The sequence below is a fragment of the Zingiber officinale genome, chromosome 6B (assembly GCF_018446385.1).
Source record: "Zingiber officinale cultivar Zhangliang chromosome 6B, Zo_v1.1, whole genome shotgun sequence".
Taxonomy (NCBI): Eukaryota; Viridiplantae; Streptophyta; class Magnoliopsida; order Zingiberales; family Zingiberaceae; genus Zingiber; species Zingiber officinale.
The window spans coordinates 61,538,375-61,551,909 of record NC_055996.1 but is presented as its reverse complement, the minus strand read 5'-3'; the positions used below and the strand labels follow the sequence as shown (position 1 = coordinate 61,551,909).

Here is a 13,535-nt window from a genome sequence, read left to right as displayed (position 1 = left end):
AAATCTTTCTTTTAAACATGTGAATAAAAAGAAAGTTATCTCTAAAAATTAAAATCTCTTTTAATCTACAAATAAGGAAAGATATCAAATCTTTTCTTAATCTCTTGTAGAAACTTATAAAAGAGAATATTTAATTTTTAAACTCTCTTTTAAAACATGAACATGGTTAAAAAGGAAAGTTTTCTTAAAATTTAAAATCCACCTTTTAATCAACAAATAAGGAAAGATTTCAAATTTTAAACTCTCTTTTAAACATGTAGATGATTTACAAATAAAGAAAGTTTTTACCAAAAATTAAAACCATCCTTTTAATCTACAAATAAGGAAAGAGATTAATCTCTTCTCTTAATCTTTTGTAGAAAGCTATAAAAGGAAATTTTTAATTTTTAAACTCTCTTTTAAAACCATGATATCCACATAAGAAATAATTTTAATAAAAAAATCCTTTTTAATATTCTAGTGGTCGGCCACCTAAGCTTGGGACCCAAGCTTTGGCCGGCCACCTACATGGCTCATCCACTTGGTCTTGGCCGGCCCTAGCTTGGGTTCCAAGCTAGCTTGGTCGGCCCCATTGGATGGGTAAGAAGGTGGGTATGCGGTGGGTATAAATCTTTATATACTAGAGGCTACGATAGGGACCGAGAGGAGGAATTGGTTTTGGTCTTTCGATAAAATTAAGCATCCCGTGCTCGCCCCGAACACACAACTTAATTTTATCAATAATAATTCATTCCACTAGAGAACTATTATTGAACTACCGCACCAATCCCAAATTACATTTTGGGCTCCTTCTTATCATGAGTGTGTTAGTCTCCCTGTGTTTAAGATAACAAATATCCACTAATTAAGTAAGTTACTGACAACTCACTTAATTAATATCTAGCTCTAAGAGTAGTACCACTCAACTTCATCGTCATGTCGGACTAACTCCACCTGCAGGGTTTAACATGACAATCCTTATGAGCTCCTCTTGGAAATATTCTCAACCTAGATTACTAGGACACAGTTTCCTTCTATAATCAACAACACACACTATAAGTGATATCATTTCCCAACTTATCGGGCTTATTGATTCATCGAACTAAATCTCACCTATTGATAAATTAAATAAATAAATATCAAATATATGTGTTTGTTATTATATTAGGATTAAGAGCACACACTTCCATAATAACTGAGGTCTTTATTCCTTTATAAAGTCAGTATAAATGAAATGACCTCTAATGGTCCTACTCAATACACTTTTAGTGTACTAGTGTAATTATATAGTTAAGATAAACTAACATCTAATTACACTACGACCTTCCAATGGTTTGTTCCTTTCCATCATGGTCGTGAGCTACTGTTTATAATTTATAAGGTACTGATAACATGATCTTCTGTGTGTGACACCACACACCATGTTATCTACAATATAAATTAATTGAACAACTACATTTATCATAAATGTAGACATTTGACCAATGTGATTCTTAGATAAATGTTTATACCAAAAGCTAGACTTCTTAGCTACCTCGCACTGATGGTAGTCGGACCCGAGTCAAAAAGAGACTCATATTAAGAAGATGAGTCTGAGTATAAATCAAGTCACGGATCAATACCCATTTTCAAAGGTTCCAACGAGGAATCTAAATGGATATAGGATAGTAGTTGTTCCAATTATATGACTGGGGATCACATCAAATTCACTGAATTAAAACACAAGAGCTTAGAAATAGTTGACTTTAGAAACAATTGTAAACTGAAGGTAATTGAAATATGTAACATTGAAGTCAAATATGATTTCATTATTTGTAAAGTATTACTTGTTGAAAATTTTAAATTTAATTTACTTAGCATCAGTCAATTATATGATTCTGACTATAAGGTTACATTACAAAAAATTAGTTATTTACGGACAAACATTTGGGACAATTTTTTTTCCCAAATTTGTGACAAGTTTTGTGACAAAAATATAAAATGTTGCTACTTAGCAACTAATTTACCAACGAAAATTTTTTTATCGCAAATCAACAACAAAGACTATTTTATCGCTAAATTTGTTACAATTTGGTGACGAAAATAAATATTTGTTACAAATTTAGCAACGAATAATTCCTTCATCACAATTTTGAAATAAAAAAATTATCATTGCAAATTTTGCAACAAATCCAGAATTTATCAGATTTTGCAACCAATATTGAATTTGTTGCAAATATTTTTCATATTAATTATTGGAGGGTGACCTCGGTCTAATACCACTTGTTGGAAATCGTAACCCGGCTAGAAGGGGTTGAATAATCGATTACCCGAATTTGATTATCTCCCTACAAGATATTAGTTTACGTAGTTGAAATACTAAAAGCAATATGTAAGAAGAAAGGAATGTAAACTCTAACATGTTAACTTAACGTGGTTCGGAAATAACTTGTTCTTATTTCGTGGCTTGTTCTTGAGGTGGATAAATCATATCCGTTGGTGGATTAGTCTCCGACAATCTTCAGCTAAAACTTACTCCTTTTTGGTAGAGCATAACCTCTCACAAAGCTCTTTTCCTCTTTACAAGATAGAGACTTAGGTTTAGGAGGAAGAGAATAGGCTTGGAAGCTTGAGGGCAAACACTTAGGAGTATTCAATAAGAATCAGTAACCCCCTTCATCCTTCAAAACTCCTTTAAATAGAGTGAAAAGAATTAATCACAAGACAACTCATTTCCTACACAAGTTGACTAGTTTATACACCAGTTAACTAGTGTAGTAGTTGGACACAGCCAATGGTACTCCGCAAAATATGGTATTCTGCTAACGGATTTCTACCAATTGATTAGTGTTAGTACCAGTCGACTAGTCTTGACAACTGTTAGGTATAAAATCATTCTGTTCTCTCGTACATTTGGATCAGTCGACTGGCCTCAGTACCATTCGACTAATCCCTTGCATTCACTCACATTCATCCTCTCTGGAGTTGCCATTGAAGCCTTCTTTGACTTCGTCCCTAAGATGCACTTGAATCCGCAGCTCCTCTCTGTATCATCCTTCACGTTGCCTTAAAGTCCACCTCCCTTGGCCCACTCCTGTTGGTGCGGTGAGCACTAGATGATCGAACCTGAGTTTTGATTATGGCAAAGGGTTCAAAGTTAAGTTGTAGTGTTATCTAATGTGCTAAATGAGGTTTCAGGAAAAGTCCTAACTGCGGTTAGGCAGGGTGAAAAACCTAAGGGGCGGTAACCTTAGGTCCTAGGGGGTGGTAACCCTAGGTGAAGGAAAACCCTAGGGGGTGGTAACCCTAGGTGGAGGAAAACCCTAGGGGGTGGTAACCCTAGGTCATAGGGGGTGGTAACCCTATGCGAAAAGTCTTGGTGGGTCGAGTGCTTCAGGAAAAAGTCCTAGGTGGGGGTAACCCTAGGTGGAAAGTCCTGGCATCGCGAACCAGGTGAAAGACTGGACCAGCCGGGAAGCGGACGTCCAGGAGAAAGTCCAGAAGCATCGAGTACCGAGCAAAAGTCCAGTCGGTCTGGAGGATCGCACTGGCAACAGGTAAATCTCCTGAGTGGAGTAGGTGAGGATGCGTTCCCCGTAGAGGGAACAGTAGGCGTCGGGTCGACTTAGGGTTTCCGGTCAGAAATTCGAAGTCAGACCTGGACAGTCCGACGACTGTCAAGTTTATCTATAATATTATTTCTGTGCTAACTTTGTTTTACAGGTTTTGTGTTTGGGACTAACACAATTTGCAGGAACAAAAGAGCAACTCAAACCTCGGATGAACAGTGTCCGAGGCACCTCCATGGGGCTTGGAGGCGCCTCAGGTGCTAGCCGAAGCCAGTTGTTCAGAGGAGTTAGAGGCGCCTCGGAGGAAGCTGGAGGCGCCTTGGACCAGGCGTTGGAGGCGCCTTGGAGCAGCTTGGAGGCACCTTCAGAGGGATGAGGTGCGACCAGGTTTGCGCTGATCCACCCGTGCGACTCGGCGGCCTGGAGGCGCCTCCAGCACTGTTTATAAGGGGACTTCGAATATCAGCTCTCCATAACTTCGCATAAGCAATCTTTCTGCAACCTGCTGCTAACGAGACATTCCGACAAAGCCTCAACTCAACGCTGACAACTTGGAGCCTCAGATTTAGTCTTTTGTTGTCGGTATAATTTTTAGTATTACCGCTTTGAATTGCACTTAATTTGTAATAGTTTTTACGAACTATAGTTGTTGCCCACCGAAAGCGGTCAGCGACCGCGGGCCTTCGAGTAGGAGTCGAGATAGGCTCCGAACGAAGTAACTTCTCGTGTCTTCTGTGTGCTTGTGCATTTTACTATTTCCGCTGCGTTATAACTCGGTAGTTTTACTTAATCGATTGTGAAAGCCACGAGCGCTATTCACTCCCCCCCCCCTCCCTCTAGCGCTTCTCGATCCAACAACTCCTTTAGTCTTCATCTGGCAGTCCCTTGGATGCACCATCCTCAATCGATCTCAAGGACCTGAGCCATAGGATGCACTTACCAAACTTGGTCACACCAAGTTTCTCATGTGTAGTTCACCAAGTCTTACATGACTCAAACACATAAATCAAATCCATATGAAATCTAACTTAAACTTTTTGACACATACACAAAACCATGATCATATTTGACCTAACTTAATGCACCCACAATACCCTTTATCACTAAAGGCCCCTGACCATATAATCACTAGAGTTATTTCAATTACTTTCTAACGAGGATTAAAAGCTACACTAGAATGTTTACATTATTTTCATTCAATGTTACTTAGTAGAAGAGGTAACATAGAAGTCTAGTTAAAGGGATACCCAAGGATCCCCCGATCATACAATCGCTATATTACACAAGTCACTTCCTAACATTAAATTAGTGTAAACTCATTAAGCTCTTAGTTAGATAATATCCCTTGTGGAGGATTAGCCCCCAATTCAAGGTGATAATCTGAAAAGTTTGATTAAAGGGATATCCTCTATCACTGGGCTCCCTGGTCATATGATCCAAAGTACCTCCTCTACATGGTGACTAATCTCTTACATCTAAATTTTACAACATTCACACATTTCATCAAATACTTAAAAGACACAATATACATTGAACATGATATAAATACTTCATTGAACAAGGAAATGAAACATACATAGTTTATATATCAATCAAGAATAAAAAACTACTGTCTACATCCTAGAAAGGGGAGGAGGTGTTCCCTTACTTCAGAGATGGACGGATCATGAAGAAGAAGAGCTCTAGGATTTCTCCCTAGGGGTAAAACCCTTCTCCAAGGAGAGGGATGAAGCCTCCAAACCAAAGATAAGTGAAAAGTGGAGAAACCCCCCTTTTTATAGCGGGGCATGACCCCCTTGCTTTCTTCACCACATGACCATGCCAAGGGGCATGGTTGTGGCGTGTGTGCCACGACCCAAAGCGGCGTGACCTTGTCTTATGGGACGGCTGGGCTATGTCACTCTTTGGAATGGGGAGGCATGATCGTTCCTATTGGCATGACACGACAGTGCTTCTTGTTGGAGACGATGGCAAGTTCGTGCCATTTGGCACAACCTGCCCATGTAAATCGCTGGAGGAGAGGCATGGATGTGTCTATTGGCACTGTCTACACTGGGTTTGCTCTAGAGGAGGCACACAACCATGACTCTTGGCACGGGCCTGGTTGCTGATTTGCTCTGGTGCCTAATTCACTCCATTTTTGCTCCATTTTACTTTAAAATGAGTTTTATCAATGAAAATAAGGAAAAAGCATATCTTTAAATAAATATAATGGAAGTATGACATAATAATGAAATAAGGTTCAACAAACATATATTATACTTATGAAATACAATTAGATATACCTCAAATAATGCCTAGAAACATATATAACCGATGCACATCAGGCTGGTTCTCGCCCGTGGCTTCGGTAGTGAGCGATAGGGAATGGCAGCGCTTGCTACGATCAATAATAGCAATAATAATATTTGCTACTGTTGACTGGAAAAAGAAGAGGAGATGTTGGTGTTCACCTCAAGAAGAACAAAACCCTAGATGCCGACTGGAAGATGTCGGATGTTGCTGAAAAAAAAAAAGAAGGTAGAAAGTATCTGAGCTAGAATTTTGATGCTGAAATTGAGCAACAACTATTTCTGATGTTGCTATAATGATAAGAAGATGGGAACAAATAAAAAGGGGAAAAATAGAAGAAGAACAAAACCTCAACGCATGAAAAGGAGATGACCGACATCAGCAGTGGTAGACGAAAAAAATTTAAAAAGGTACATAGAAGTAGAAGTGGAAGAGATGGGTGTTCGGGCGTAGATTTCGGGGCTATTATCATATTCAAATATAGAGAGTGTTATGTTGTCGGACTCCCGTGTGTGACTTCCATGCATGAGTGCGTGTGCAGGGTGCCTAGAAGTGATCCAGGAGGCTAAAAGTGCACTCCTTCTAGGCACTAGAAATTCTTCCAGGTGCCCCATACACTTAGTCGTGCACGGTGCATCAGGCAGCATACAAAATCCTTCAAATATAAAGATAGAGAACAAGAACAATGAGAAACGAGTTTCGGAGTATGATACGAAGAGATGGGACAATCTCTCATGCAATGACGATTTAAATCTCACACACGACACCTCATAGAATAACGGAATTTGAACCATTCATGATGTTAGGCCAGCCGTTAGGACCCATATGTGCTTCTTGAATTTACTTAGGTAGTCGATAAAAAATTTCTGCGACAGATTAAATCTCACACACAACGCCTCATACGATAATGGAGTTTGAACCACTAGTGATTCTGGGTCGTTTGTTAGGACTCATCTACTCTTCTCAGATTTACTTGAGTGACCGATAGAAAACTTTCATGGAACCGGACTGGTCATCTCTAGCATTAATGGATTACCCTAATAACAAAGAATAAAGAGAAAATGAAAAATATGTAGAAAAATAATTGCTTTCTTTGATCAGTCTATTTATACAAATTGTTAAAAAATAATATATAGAATATATTATAATAAATATGGTAAAATATTATGATAAATATAGCAATAATAAATTAGAAATAATGATAAATATGATATAGCCCAAACATGATAAATTATCAATAATTGAAATTGATTTTTAATTTTTTTTATCTTGAAATATTATCTTTATAATCATTAGTTATAGGATTCTTATATTTTTGATAGCATTGTTAGCCCTTGGATTTATTAGTGCAGGCTTCATTCTCCGACTGTGAAAATCTTGTCGACTATTAAAATTTGGAAATTGAAGTGTCTAGTCTAGGTGGATTCGATATAGAATTCTCACAAGATTTTTTTGTTTTTTTTTTGTTTTAAAATGATTGGTAATCCTAGGATCCAACTCTTACACTCCGATTAATTCTAGAGATGGACAACTCAACCCCACAGACTGACACTAGATAAATCCGAGAAGGTGGCACAAAATCACCAGTAGTTCAAGCACTACATGCATTTGAAAATGCCCAATGTGAGGATTGAACCCTTATTGCAGCCTTTCTATTTGCCATCGCATTATACCCCAAGGGCTTCTTATGATATGATAGTAAAAGGTAGAATCCGCCACTCCAACGGTCCCACACGGTCACCTCCGAGGGCTTTTTAAAAACTGATTAACCTAGCTGGGTAACGTCGAGCCTGGGGTGACCTGCCCGGTCCCACGGAAATTTCCCAGCGGCCACCAGGATAAATCGGGAAGCGCACATGGCGGCCAACCCAGAAGCCCAACATCCTTTGATTACACCCCCCCCCCCCCATTTGGAGGAAAAATTCCTGCAAATACGCCGTAGCTGGGGTTCGAACCGCGGTTGTTTGGAAGACAACCTAGATGTCTTACCATGGCACCATGCCCCCGGAGACACCCCCGAGGGCTTCTTAGCACATTATAAAGGATGACCTTGTGCATTATTTAGGGATTTCTTTGTAGGGAGGGAGAGATTTATTGAACATTAAACATGGTAGTGTATCAATAATTAGAGAAGATCTAGGCTAGAATCATGCAGACTTTAATGGTGTAATTATTGTCATTGATTTTCCTTCTTATTTTAGCCTAGATGATGTAAATATATAGAGATGTATACTCCTTTGTAAAGTGAATCGACTGAAGGAAAACATTATCAATTAATATGGTATCAGAGTCTTGCAAATTAAATCTGCGTGCTGTTAATTATCTTCTGCCTTAGTTCACTCAAGATTATTTCAATCAGTTTTTTGCCTGTTCCTATCTCCGTTGTCACAATTGATTTGTGACCTGATTGGTTGCTTTGGTTAGTAGATTTATTTCTAGTTCACTCTGATTCATTAGAAGTTATCTGTGCCTATGTCTAGTTCTTATTTTGGGCTAATTGATATGTATAAATCTGAAAATTTTCGCCCTATTGGTACTATTTTGAATCGTTCTAATTATACATTGTGGCCTCAACGCATTAAAAGTTTTTTAATTGGGAAAACTCTGGCGTATTATTATTGGTTATATTGTCAAACAAAATCGTGATACAAATGAAAATGATGTTAAGTATGTTGAACGTCTTGAGGATTGGGATAACTAAAATCATCAAATTATTACTTGGTTTTGCAACACCTCTATTTCATCAATTCATATTCAGTTTGCTGACTTTGATACTACAAAGGATATTTGGGATTTCTTGACGAATCAGTACAAAACTACTGGTCTGGAACATTATTACCAACTGCTCACCACTCTTAATACCTCAATCAAGAATCAGGACAATCAGTTAATGACTTTCTTACCATTATTCAACCAATATGGAATCAGTTGACTCAAGCCAAAATCATTGATGATCATCTCCGCCTTATCCAAGTTCTTATGGCTCTTCGTCCTGATTATGAATCAGTACATGCTGCTCTGCTACATCGTGATCCACTGCCCACCTTGGATATTGCTGTTAAAGAAATTTTGTTTGAGGAAACTCATCTTTTTTTAGTCAAGCCTCATTCATCAGAAGTTGCTCTTGCCATCACTCAGCCCCATTCAACGTTACGCTCCTTCTTCTATAAGAACTGTCGCAACTCTGACCATATGTTTGCTAATTGTCCAACTGTTGAGTGCAGATATTGTCATAAACATGGTCATATTTGGAAAATTAGTCAACTCATCCATCTCACCCTAAAGGAGATTAGACAAAGTCCAAGTATTCTTTGAAGTCTGGTTCTTTCGTTGTTGTTGCTGCTGCTCCCTCTAATAAGTCCTCTTCTCCCTTTGTTACTGTTAGTGATCTGGAAGCTATTCTTAAACAAGTGATGCCTTCCTACTCTCCATCCTCCGCTGCCTTATCGGTCACTCCAGGTAATTCTTGGCTCATTGATTCTGCTTGTTGTAATCATATGACTTCTCAATTTTCTCTATTGTCTAAACCAACTCCTACTAGTTCTCTTCCGTCTATCCAAAGTACTAATGGTAGTTGTATGTCCATTGCTCATACTGGAACAGCTAATACTTCAACCCTTTCTCTTCTCGATACTTATTTTGTTCCTGATTTAGCTTTAAACTTAGTATCTGTTGGTCAATTGTGTGATCGTGGTCTTACTATTCTTTTTTCTCCTCTTGGTTGTCAGGTCCAAGACCATGAGATAGGTCAGATTCTTGGAACGGGACACAAGGTGGGAAGATTATTTGAGCTCACATCTCTTCACATTCCTGTACCATGAATGATTTCTGCTTCTATAACCTTCCCCTTGATATACCAATGGCACCTTCGTCTAGGACATCCATCTGCTAACAAACTACGATCCTTGATTTGTAGTGGATCATTAGGGCTAAATAAATTTGAGTCTTTTGATTGTTTACAATGTCAATTAGTGAAACAATCTTCCTTGTCTTTTAATAATAATAACTCTATTTGTGACCTCCTTTTGGTTTAATTCACTCTGATATTTTGGGTCCTGCTCCTACTCCTACTGTGAATGGTCGATGTTATGTTTTATTTATTGATGACTATCCTAGGTTTACATGGATATATTTTCTCAAACATAGATCTGAATTGTCTCAAACTTATATTAACTTAAGACTCAATTTTCTTGTCCAATAATTTTTTTTCCTACTGACAATACAATGGAGTATGAAGATTCCATTCTTCTCCAGTTTCTCAAACAGCAAGGAACCATTCTTCAGAGATCTTGTCCCCATACCTCCTAATAAAATGGTCGAGCAGAGTGCAAACACCATCATATATTAGATTCTGTTCGTGCTCAACTCCTTTCTACATCTTGTCCTGAAAATTTTTGGGGAGAAGCTGCTTTTACTTCTGTTTACACTATTAATCGTCTGCCTACTCCAATTTTTCAAAATATATCTCTTTTGAGAAGCTATAAGGTAAAGCACCTGATTACTTAAATCTCAAAGTTTTTGCTTGTACTTTCTTTGTCCTTCTTAATGCACATGAACACACTAAATTAGAACCTTGTGCTCATCTTTGCTGTTTTCTTGGGTATGGAACAGAACACAAAGGCTATCAGTGATGGGATCCTATTTCTGGCAGACTACGCATTGCTTGAGATGTCACCTTTTGGGAACATAATAGAATTATTTACTGACTCTTCACTAGAATTATTTCCTTCCATGACTATAGATTTTTTTGATGAGCTTATTGTTTCTAATCCCTCCTCCACACTTGCATCTCTAGAATCTACCTCCTTAGAAATCCTGTTCCTCCACATCATCACTCTATCGGGTAAGAGAAACTCCTCATCACCCTAGAGAATATAACTGTTGTTCTACTATTGTCTCTTTGCACAAACCTCACTGTTATCGTGAGGCTAGTACTAATCCTCTCTGGCAGCAAGCAATGTCTGAAGAACTTCACGCCTTAGAGAAAACTCATCGTTGCGATTTAGTCGATCTTCCTCCGGGTAAAACTCCTGTTGGATGTAAATGGATCTACAAGGTCAAAACTCACTATGATGGTTCTATTGAACATTATAAAACTGGTTTAGTTGCTAAAAGTTAGAGTAAAAAATATGGCATTGACATGAAGAAGCATTTGCTATTGTTGCTTGTTGACCTCTATTTGAAGTCTTTTAGCTATTGCTGCAGTTAGACGTTGGCCTTTTTGGATGTTAAAAATGTTTTTTTGAATGGAGATTTAGATGAAGAAGTTTACATGAATTCGCCACCTGGGTATTCTCATCCTCCACAGAAAGTTTGTCTTCTTTTTCATGCTCTATATGGTCTTAAGCAAGAAGCTCCTCATGTATGGTTTGCAAAATTCAGCTCCACTATGCACACTTGGGTTTTACTTCCAGTTCTCATGATTCCACCTTATTTATTTGTCGTACTAACAAGAGAGTTGTTCTTTTGCTACTTTATGTGGATGATATGATTCTTACAAGTGATGATTCTTCGGTGATTTCTAAGTTACAGAACTATCTCAGTCAACATTTTGAGATGAAAGACTTGGGTTCTCTTAGCTATTTTCTTGGTCTTGAAGTCTCCTCTGATTCTGATGGTTACTACTTGTCTCAAGCGAAACATACATTTGATTTGCTTTCTATATCTGGAATCACAGATTCATCTACTATCTCTACACCATTGGACACCAATGTTAAGTTAACTCCGTTTGATGTCACACCTCTTTCTGATTCTACTTCATATGGACAACTTGTTGGTGGTCTTGTTTACATTATGGTGACTTGCCTCATATTGCTTATGCTATGCACATAGTCAGCCAGTTCATGTTTGCTCCACGAACCATTCATTTTACAACAGTTCTTCCTATCCTGCGGTATGCCAAAGGCATGCTTTTTGATGGACTCCACTCTTCTGCTCATTCCTCATTAACCTTGTCTGGATATTCTGACGTTGATTGGGCTGGCAATCCTATTGATCGTTGCTCTACAACTGGCTACTATTTTTTTTGGGAGACTCAATCATTTCATGGCATAGTAAGAAGTAAATAGTCACATCTTGATCTAACACAGAATCTGAATATCGAGCTCTTGTAAACACTACTTCTGAATTACTTTGGCTCCATTAGTTACTTGAAGATCCTACTATATTTTGCGTTGTGATAATCATAATGCTATTCAAATTGCTCATATTGATGTCTTTCATTAACAAACCAAACACATTGAGAATGACTGTCATTTGGTTCGACAACATTTCCAACATGGAACTTTACAACTTGTCTCTATTTCTTCTGAAGACCAAACTACTGATCTTTTCACTAAAGTTCATCTTCTTGGACGGTTTAACCATTTACTTCGCAAACTCAAGTTGGTCTCTGCTATTCCACCTTGAGTTTGAGGTGGGGGTGTTAGTGTATCAATAATTAGAGCAGATCTAGGCTAGAATCGTGGAGACTTTAATGGTGTAATTATTGTCATTGATTTTCCTTCTTATTTTAGCCTAGATGATTATCATTCTTATTTTAGCCTAGATGATGCAAATATATATAGAGATGTATACTCCTTTGTAAAGTGAATCGACTGAAGCAAAATATTATCAATTAACAAAACATTTTTTTTAGACAAACAAAGTTAAACTTGAAATATAATAATATTTAAAGAACACTCATCCAAACTAAAAATTGAGACAATATGAATCACATATGAAATAAGCACTTATCGTCTGAAAGGTTGACTTCTATTCTCACTTTTGAGGAAGCAAGGTTGATCGGTGCTAAATCCGAATTGTTCGTGAGCACAAAGGCTTGCTTCATTCATGGTCCACCTTTAGATTCTTCCCTTTTTTTTTTATAATCCTGGAGGTGGATGACGTCCCCCCTAGTTCATCCACCATGTAGATCCGGAAATGCTTGCAACAATTTGCCTAGCAACTGACTTCAAAAATCCACTATAAAGCCTTACCCTATCAAAGTTTCAAACCATGGTACTCTGTGAATCCACCAAATAGGAGGGGATACGTCCATATCTCTTTGATCATGTTCAGGTTGCCCACACATATTATTGTTGGACAAACAATCTACCGGAGATTGTAGGTGATCCTGTCCGGAGGCTGAGTCGGACGGAGGTCGGTCGTGTTGGAACCCCGAGGTGTTTTGATGTGATCAAACCAAGTTAAGTTAGGTCCTGCGTTGTTTAACCCTTGTGTCTAAGTGTGCAGGAACTTAGGAACACAGGAAGTCGAGCGGAAGACGCGGCTAGCGAGAAGGACGGCACGGGAAAGAGCCGACGGGCTCGGTGCGTCCGAGGGACGAGGTGTCCGCGGAAGAGTACACCGGTGGACGAGAAAAACGTGCGCGGCGTTCGAGGGACGAGAAACCGGGAAGGAAGGCTGCTCGAGGAGAAGGCCGGAACATGGGTTCGGGTGAGCCCTATTCCGGATGGCCAAGATCACCCAAGCTAGTGGAGCCGGAACAGAAGATCCGGACCGAGACGAGCTGAATCGAAGCAGAGCGACCGGACGGAAAAAGTCAACCAGAGTTGACTTTTGGGGTCCGGGGCGCCCGGAACCATCCGGGGCGCCCGGAATGTGGCTTTTGACCAGATCGAGTCAAACTCGATCTGAACGTTGGGGGATAAAGTTTTATCCCCCCAGGGCGCCCGGAACCCTTCCAGGCGCCCCGACCAAGGCTATAAATATAGC

At 38.9% G+C, this 13,535-nt stretch overlaps 1 protein-coding gene across 1 annotated transcript; it reads left to right on the top strand.

Annotated features, from left to right (window-relative positions):
* Positions 1 to 11,183: 11,183 nt before the first annotated feature.
* LOC121991030 (uncharacterized mitochondrial protein AtMg00810-like) lies at positions 11,184 to 11,651 on the top strand. Its single transcript, XM_042545059.1, has one exon. The coding sequence runs from the start codon at positions 11,184 to 11,186 to the stop codon at positions 11,649 to 11,651; it is 468 nt and encodes a 155-aa protein (XP_042400993.1).
* Positions 11,652 to 13,535: the final 1,884 nt, after the last annotated feature.